Raw genomic sequence first — 8,896 nt, forward strand, 5'->3', positions numbered from 1 at the left:
GGACTCAGAGCAGGGCAGGCTGGGGCACAGGCAGGACTCACAGAAGGGCACCCTGGGACACAGGCAGGAGTCAGAGCAGGGCAGGCTGGGACACAGGCAGGACTCACAGCAGGGCAGGCTGGGACACAGGCAGGACTCACAGCAGGGCAGGCTGGGACACAAGCAGGAGGCAGAGCAGGGCAGTCTGGGACACAGACAGGACTCAGAGCAGGGCAGGCTGGGACACAGGCAGGAGTCAGAGCAGGGCACCCTGGGACACAGGCAGGAGCAGACCAGGGCAGGCTGGGGCACAGGCAGGACTCAGAGCAGGGCACCCTGGGACACAGGCAGGACTCACAGCAGTGCACCCTGGGACACAGGGAGGATCAGAGCAGGGCAGGCTGGGACACAGGCAGGAGGCAGAGCAGGGCAGGCTGGGACACAGGCAGGAGTCACAGCAGGGCACCCTGGGACACAGGCAGGACTCACAGCAGGGCACCCTGGGACACATGCAGGACTCACAGCAGGGCAGGCTGGGACACAGGCAGGAGGCAGAGCAGGGCAGGCTGGGACACAGGCAGGAGTCACAGCAGGGCAGGCTGGGACACAGGCAGGACTCAGAGCAGGGCAGGCTGGGACACAGGCAGGACTCAGAGCAGAGCAGGCTGGGACACAGGCAGGACTCAGAGCAGGGCAGGCTGGGACACAGGCAGGACTCACAGCAGGGCAGGCTGGGGCACAGGCAGGAGGCAGAGCAGGGCAGGCTGGGACACAGGCAGGAGGCAGAGCAGGGCACCCTGGGACACAGGCAGGACTCAGAGCAGGGCACCCTGGGACACAGGCAGGATCAGAGCAGGGCAGGCTGGGGCACAGGCAGGACTCACAGCAGGGCACCCTGGGACACAGGGAGGATCAGAGCAGGGCAGGCTGGGACACAGGCAGGAGGCAGAGCAGGGCAGGCTGGGACACAGGCAGGAGTCACAGCAGGGCAGGCTGGGACACTCTGGGAAGAGCCCGGGCAGGTGAAACAGGTTCAGTGATCTGCGCAGGTTACACTGGGTCACCGGGAAGGGACCGTCCCCGAGAGGGCAGGGTGGGGCCCCCTGTGTGATCCTTTCACACCTGTATCTTCTCCAGTGCATGCTCCAGGCAGGGTGAAGCCAGGTAACAGTGATGTCACTGAGGGTGAGTGGGGTGCAGTGAGCATACACCCTCACATGCTTTGAGTGTGATGACAGTGAGGTGCATGCCCGGAAGAGGCAGGTTACTGGTGGGCGGTGCCAGGGGCATCACGCAGATCACTTCTGACCATGTGGTGCAGGGCTGTGGGGGCTACACCTGAGCCCCCCAACACATCTCTAAGCCCATAAATGTCTGTGATCTTCCAGTGTTTCAGGGGACCCTTAGCGCATTCTGCGGGGTCCCGATGATCTTGCATTAGGCACTGAGAGATGTAAAGCAGCTGCTGGTTCTCTGCCCTGTATTTGCTTCTTGTTTTGTACCCTGTCCTGCGCAGTGCCTTGTTTCTGGCGCCCTGCTCTGTCTTCTTGTTTTATTTGCTTACCTTATGTGTCTGCAGCCTCCCCTCCGCCCCTGTCTTGTTTGTTGGTACCTTGTCGAGAACTCCCATCTTGTTTGCTGGTACTCTGCCCTGACTGGGCTCCTGTCTTATTTGTTGGTGCCCTGCTCTCCTGCGCTGTTTGTTGGTACCCTGCCCTGCTCTCCTGTGTTGTTTGCTGGTACTCTGCCCTGCTCTCCTGCGCTGTTTGCTGGTACTCTGCCCTGCTCCCCTGTGTTGTTTGTTGGTACTCTGTCCTGTGCTCCTGTGTTGTTTGTTGGTACTCTGCCCTGCTCCCCTGTGTTGTTTGTTGGTACTCTGTCCTGCGCTCCTGTCTTGTTTGCTGGTACTCTGCCCTGCTCTCCTGTGTTGTTTGTTGGTACTCTGCCCTGCTCTCCTGTGTTGTTTGTTGGTACTCTGCCATGCTCTCCTGTGTTGTTTGCTGGTACTCTGTCCTGCGCTCCTGTGTTGTTTGCTGGTACTCTGCCCTGCTCTCCTGTGTTGTTTGTTGGTACTCTGCCCTGCTCTCCTGTGTTGTTTGTTGGTACTCTGCCCTGCTCTCCTGTGTTGTTTGTTGGTATTCTGCCCTGCTCTCCTGTGTTGTTTGTTGGTACTCTGTCCTGTGCTCCTGTGTTGTTTGCTGGTACTCTGTTCTGCGCTCCTGTGTTGTTTGTTGGTACTCTGCCCTGCTCTCCTGTGATGTTTATTGGTACTCTGTCCTGCGCTCCTGTCTTGTTTGCTGGTACTCTGCCCTGCCCTCCTGTGTTGTTTGCTGGTACTCTGCCCTGCTCTCCTGTTTTGTTTGCTGGTACTCTGCCCTGCTCTCCTGTGTTGTTTGTTGGTACTCTGCCCTGCTATCCTGTGTTGTTTGCTGGTACTCTACCCTGCTCTCCTGTGTTGTTTGTTGGTACTCTGCCCTGCTCTCCAGTGTTGTTTGTTGGTATTCTGCCCTGCTCTCCTGTGTTGTTTGCTGGTACTCTGTCCTGCTCTCCTGTGTTGTTTGCTGGTACTCTGCCCTGCTCTCCTGTGTTGTTTGTTGGTACTCTGCCCTGCTCTCCTGTGTTGTTTGTTGGTACTCTGCCCTGCTCTCCTGTGTTGTTTGTCGGTATTCTGCCCTGCTCTCCTGTGTTGTTTGTCGGTACTCTGTCCTGTGCTCCTGTGTTGTTTGCTGGTACTCTGTCCTGTGCTCCTGTGTTGTTTGCTGGTACTCTGCCCTGCTCTCCTGTCTTGTTTGCTGGTACTCTGCCCTGCTCTCCTGTGTTGTTTGCTGGTACTCTGCCCTGCTCTCCTGTGTTGTTTGCTGGTACTCTGCCCTGCTCTCCTGTGTTGTTTGCTGGTACTCTGCCCTGCTCTCCTGTGTTGTTTGTTGGTATTCTGCCCTGCTCTCCTGTGTTGTTTGTTAGTACTCTGCCCTGCTATCCTGTGTTGTTTGTTGGTACCCTGCCCTGCTCTCCTATCTTGTTTGCTGGTACTCTGCCCTGCTCTCCTGTGTTGTTTGTTGGTACCCTGTCCTGCGCTCCTGTCTTGTTTGCTGGTACTCTGCCCTGCTCTCCTGTGTTGTTTGCTGGTACTCTGCCCTGCTCTCCTGTGTTGTTTGTTGGTAGTCTGCCCTGCTCTCCTGTGTTGTTTGTTGGTACTCTGTCCTGCGCTCCTGTGTTGTTTGCTGGTACTCTGCCCTGCTCTCCTGTGTTGTTTGCTGGTACTCTGCCCTGCTCTCCTGTGTTGTTTGCTGGTAATCTGCCCTGCTCTCCTGTGTTGTTTGTTGGTGCTCTGCCCTGCTCTCCTGTGTTGTTTGTTGGTATTCTGCCCTGCTTTCCTGTGTTGTTTGTTGGTACTCCGTCCTGTGCTCCTGTGTTGTTTGCTGGTACTCCGTCCTGCGCTCCTGTGTTGTTTGCTGGTACTCCGCCCTGCTCTCCTGTGTTGTTTGTTGGTACTCCGCCCTGCTCTCCTGTGGTGTTTGTTGGTACTCTGCCCTGCTCTCCTGTCTTGTTTGTTGGTACCCTGCCCTGCTCTCCTGTGTTGTTTGCTGGTACTCCGCCCTGCTCTCCTGTGTTGTTTGTTGGTACTCCGCCCTGCTCTCGTGTGGTGTTTGTTGGTACTCTGCCCTGCTCTCCTGTGTTGTTTGCTGGTACTCTGCCCTGCTCTCCTGTGTTGTTTGTTGGTACTCTGCCCTGCTCTCCTGTGTTGTTTGTTGGTACTCTGCCCTGCTCTCCTGTGTTGTTTGTTGGTACTCTGCCCTGCTCTCCTGTGGTGTTTGTTGCTACTCTGACCTGCTCTCCTGTCTTGTTTGTTGGTATTCGGCCCTGCTCTCCTGTGTTGTTTGTTGGTACTCTGCCCTGCTCTCCTGTCTTGTTTGTTGGTACTCTGCCCTGCTCTCCTGTCTTGTTTGTTGGTACTCTGCCCTGCTCTCCTGTGTTGTTTGTTGGTACCCTGCCCTGCTCTCCTGTGTTGTTTGTTGGTACTCTGCCCTGCTCTCCTGTGTTGTTTGTTGGTACTCTGCCCTGCTCTCCTGTGTTGTTTGTTGGTACTCTGCCCTGCTCTCCTGTGTTGTTTGTTGGTACCCTGCCCTGCTCTCCTGTGTTGTTTGTTGGTACTCTGCCCTGCTCTCCTGTCTTGTTTGTTGGTACCCTGCCCTGCTCTCCTGTGTTGTTTGTTGGTACTCTGCCCTGCTCTCCTGTCTTGTTTGTTGGTACCCTGCCCTGCTCTCCTGTGTTGTTTGTTGGTACTCTGCCCTGCTCTCCTATCTTGTTTGTTGGTACTCTGCCCTGCTCTCCTGTGTTGTTTGTTGGTACTCTGCCCTGCTCTCCTGTGTTGTTTGTTGGTACTCTGCCCTGCTCTCCTGTGTTGTTTGCTGGTACTCTGCCCTGCTCTCCTGTGTTGTTTGCTGGTACTCTGCCCTGCTCTCCTGTGTTGTTTGCTGATAATCTGCCCTGCTCTCCTGTGTTGTTTGTTGGTACTCTGCCCTGCTCTCCTGTGTTGTTTGTTGGTATTTTGCCCTGCTCTCCTGCGTTGTTTGATGGTACTCTGCCCTGCTCTCCTGCGTTGTTTGTTGGTACTCTGCTCTTCTGTGTTGTTTTTTGGTACTCTGCCCTGCTCTCCTGTGTTGTTTGTTAGTACTGTAGGAGGCTGGACCGGCTTGTAGTGAGTTCCAAGGGGTACTTACACCTTGCACCAGGCCCAGTTATCCCTTATTAGTGTATAGGGTGTCTAGCAGCTTAGGCTGATAGATAATGGTAGCTTAGCAGAGCAGCTTAGGCTGAACTAGGAGACGAGTGAAGCTCCTACAGTACCACTAGTGTCATATGCACAATATCATAAGAAAACACAATACACAGATATACTAAAAATAAAGGTACTTTATTTTTATGACAATATGCCAAAAGTATCTCAGTGAGTACCCTCAGTATGAGGATAGCAAATATACACAAGATATATGTACACAATACCAACAATATGCAGTATAGTATTAGAAAACAGTGCAAACAATGTATAGTTACAATATGATGCAATGGGGACACATAGGGATAGGGGCAACACAAACCATATACTCCAAAAGTGGAATGCGAACCACGAATGGACCCCAAACCTATGTGACCTTGTAGAGGGTCGCTGGGACTGTAAGAAAACAGTGAGGGTTAGAAAAATAGCCCACCCCCAAGACCCTGAAAAGTGAGTGCAAAGTGCACTAAGGTTCCCCAAAGAGCACAGAAGTCGTGATAGGGGAATTCTGCAGGAAAGACACAAACCAGCAATGCAACAATGATGGATTTCCAGTTGAGGGTACCTGTGGAACAAGGGGACCAAGTCCAAAAGTCACAAGCAAGTCGGAGATGGGCAGATGCCCAGGAAATGCCAACTGTGGATGCAAAGAAGCTGCTACTGGGATGTAGATGCTGAGGATTCTGGAGGAACGACAAGGGCTAGAGACTTCCCCTTTGGAGGACAGATCTCTCACGCCGTGTAGAGTCGTGCAGAAGTGTTTTCCTGAAAAAAGACCACAAACAAGCCTTGCTAGCTGCAAGTCGTGCGGTTAGGGTTTTTGGATGCTGTTGTGGCCCAGAAGGGACCAGGATGTCGCCAATTGCGTCTGGGGACAGAGGGGGCGTCGTGCAAGACAAGAAGCCCTCTCAGAAGCAGGCAGCACCCACAGAAGTGCCAGAACAGGCACTACAAAGTAGAGTGAAACAGTGCTCACCCGAAGTTGCACAAAGGAGTCCCACGCTGCCGGAGGACAACTTAGGAGGTCGTGCAATGTAGGTTAGAGTGCCGTGGACCCAGGCTGGACTGTGCACAAAGGATTTCCACCGGAAGTGCACGGAGGCCGGAGTAGCTGCAAAAGTTGCGGTTCCCAGCAATGCAGTCTGGCGTGGGGAGGCAAGGACTTACCTCCACCAAACTTGGACTGAAGAGTCACTGGACTGTGGGAGTCACTTGGACAGAGTTGCTGGATTCAAGGGACCTCGCTCGTCGTGCTGAGAGGAGACCCAGGGTACCGGTGATGCAGTTCTTTGGTGCCTGCGGTTGCAGGGGGACGATTCCATCGACCCACTGGAGATTTCTTCGGAGCTTCTAGTGCAGAGAGGAGGCAGACTACCCACACAGCATGCACCACCAGGAAAGCAGTCGAGAAGGCGGCAGGATCAGCGTTACAGAGTTGCAGTAGTCATCTTTGCTACTTTGTTGCAGTTTTGCAGGCTTCCAGCGCGGTCAGCAGTCGATTCCTTGGCAGAAGGTGAAGAGAGAGATGCAGAGGAACTCGGATGAGCTCTTGCATTCGTTATCTAAGGAATTCCCCAAAGTAGAGACCATAAATAGCCAGAAAAGAGGGTTTGGCTACTTAGGAGAGAAGATAGGCTAGCAACACCTGAAGGAGCCTATCAGAAGGAGTCTCTGACGTCACCTTCTGGCACTGGCCACTCAGAGCAGTCCAGTGTGCCAGCAGCACCTCTGTTTCCAAGATGGCAGAGGTCTGGAGCACACTGGAGGAGCTCTGGGCACCTCCCAGGGGAGGTGCAGGTCAGGGGAGTGGTCACTCCCCTTTCCTTTGTCCAGTTTCGCGCCAGAGCAAGGCTGAGGGGTCCCTGAACCGGTGTAGACTGGCTTATGCAGAAATGGGCACCATGTGTGCCCATGAAAGCATTTCCAGAGGCTAGGGGAGGCTACTCCTCCCCTGCCTTAACACCATTTTCCAAAGGGAGAGGGTGTAACACCCTCTCTCAGAGGAAGTCCTTTGTTCTGCCATCCTGGGCCAGGCCTGGCGGGACCCCAGGAGGGCAGAAACCTGTCTGAGGGGTTGGCAGCAGCAGCAGCTGCAGTGAAACCCCTGAAAAGGCAGTTTGGCAGTACCCGGGTCTGTGCTACAGACCTGTGGGATCATGGGATTGTACCAACAATGCCAGGATGTCATAGAGGGGGCAATTCCATGATCTTTGACATGTTACATGGCCATATTCGGAGTTACCATTGTGAAGCTACACATAGGTAGTGACCTATATGTAGTGCACACGTGTAATGGTGTCCCCGCACTCACAAAGTCCGGGGAATTGGCCCTGAACAATGTGGGGGCACCTTGGCTAGTGCCAGGGTGCCCACACACTAAGTAACTTAGCACCCAACCTTTACGAGGTAAAGGTTAGACATATAGGTGACTTATAAGTTACTTAAGTGCAGTGCAAAATGGCTGTGAAATAACGTGGACGTTATTTCACTCAGGCTGCAGTTGCAGGCCTGTGTAAGAATTGTTAGAGCTCCCTATGGGTGGCAAAAGAAATGCTGCAGCCCATAGGGATCTCCTGGAACCCCAATACCCTGGGTACCTCAGTACCATATACTAGGGAATTATAAGGGTGTTCCAGTATGCCAATGTAAATTGGTAAAATTGGTCACTAGCCTGTTAGTGACAATTTGAAAGAAATGAGAGAGCATAACCACTGAGGTTCTGATTAGCAGAGCCTCAGTGAGACGGTTAGTCATAACACAGGTAACACATTCAGGCACACTTATGAGCACTGGGGACCTGGCTGGCAGGGTCCCAGTGACACATACAACTAAAACAACATATATACAGTGAAAAATGGGGGTAACATGCCAGGCAAGATGGTACTTTCCTACAAGTACTCTGCCCTGCTCTCCTGTGTTGTTTGTTGGTAATCTGCCCTGCTCTCCTGTGTTGTTTTTTGGTACTCTGTCCTGCCCTTCTGTGTTGTTTGTTGGTACTCTGTCCTCCGCTCCTGTGTTGTTTCTTGGTACTCTGTCCTGCGCTCCTGTGTTGTTTCTTGGTACTCTGTCCTGCATTCCTGTGTTGTTTGTTGGTACCCTGGCCTGCTCTCCTGTGTTGTTTGCTGGTACTCTGCCCTGCTCTCCTGTGTTGTTTGTTGGTACTCTGCCCTGCTCTCCTGTGTTGTTTGTTGGTACTCTGCCCTGCTCTCCTGCGGTGTTTGCTGGTACTCTGCCCTGTTCTCATGCGTTGTTTGCTGGTACTCTGCCCTGCTCTCCTGCGTTGTTTGTTGGTACTCTGCCCTGCTCTCCTGTGGTGTTTGTTGGTACTCTGCCGTGCTCTCCTGTGTTGTTTGTTGGTACTCTGTCGTGCGCTCCTGTGTTGTTTGTTGGTACTCTGTCCTGCTCTCCTGTGTTGTTTGTTGGTACTCTGTCCTGTGCTCCTGTGTTGTTTGTTGGTACTCTGTCCTGTGCTCCTGTGTTGTTTCTTGGTACTCTGTCCTGCGCTCCTGTCTTGTTTGTTGGTACTCTGTCCTGTGCTCCTGTGTTGTTTGTTGGTACTCTGTCCTGTGCTCCTGTGTTGTTTCTTGGTACTCTGCCCTGCTCTCCTGTGGTGTTTGTTGGTACCCTGCCCTGCTCTCCTGTGTTGTTTGTTGGTACTCCATCCTGCCCTCTATGTTGTTTGTTGGTAGTCTGTCCTCCGCTCCTGTGTTGTTTGTTGATGCCCTGTGCTCCTGTCTTATTTGTTGGTGCCCCGCCCTACTGTCTTGTTTGTTGGTACCCTGCCCTACACTCCATTCTTGTTTGTTGGTACTCTGCCCTGCCCTCCTGCCTTGTTTGTTGGTACCCTGCCCTACACTCCTGCCTTGTTTGATGGTACCCTGCCCTACACTCCTGTCTTGTTTGTTGGTACCCTGCACTCCTGTCTTGTTTAGAACAAAAGGCCAGGGCACACCCAAAATGTAACCTCGTATGGTAGATCCAAGTGGTGCTTCAGGAATTCAATCAAAGTCCGGCAAGCAGGTGACACTCTATATTTATTACAGGTGACCAAAATCAAATACAAGTCCAAACAGCAAAAAAAGAGCCGACACGTGTTTCGTCTTTAAGACTTTGTCAAGGCTTTAGCTACGTGGATGTATG

The 8,896-nt window shown here is 53.1% G+C and overlaps 1 protein-coding gene across 1 annotated transcript; it reads right to left on the reverse strand.

The window, feature by feature from the left end:
- Nucleotides 1-7,644: 7,644 nt before the first annotated feature.
- LOC138247110 (uncharacterized) lies at nucleotides 7,645-8,418 on the reverse strand. Its single transcript, XM_069201856.1, has one exon. It carries the CDS (start codon nucleotides 8,416-8,418, stop codon nucleotides 7,645-7,647), a length of 774 nt encoding a protein of 257 aa, XP_069057957.1.
- Nucleotides 8,419-8,896: the final 478 nt, after the last annotated feature.

The sequence above is a fragment of the Pleurodeles waltl genome, chromosome 7 (genome assembly GCF_031143425.1).
Source record: "Pleurodeles waltl isolate 20211129_DDA chromosome 7, aPleWal1.hap1.20221129, whole genome shotgun sequence".
Classification (NCBI taxonomy): Eukaryota; Metazoa; Chordata; class Amphibia; order Caudata; family Salamandridae; genus Pleurodeles; species Pleurodeles waltl.

What these genes read in the sequence shown, in the direction of transcription:
- LOC138247110 (XM_069201856.1), bottom strand. Translation starts at nt 8,418, where the DNA reads ATGGAGTACCAACAAACAACACAGGAGAGCAGGGCAGGGTACCAACAA.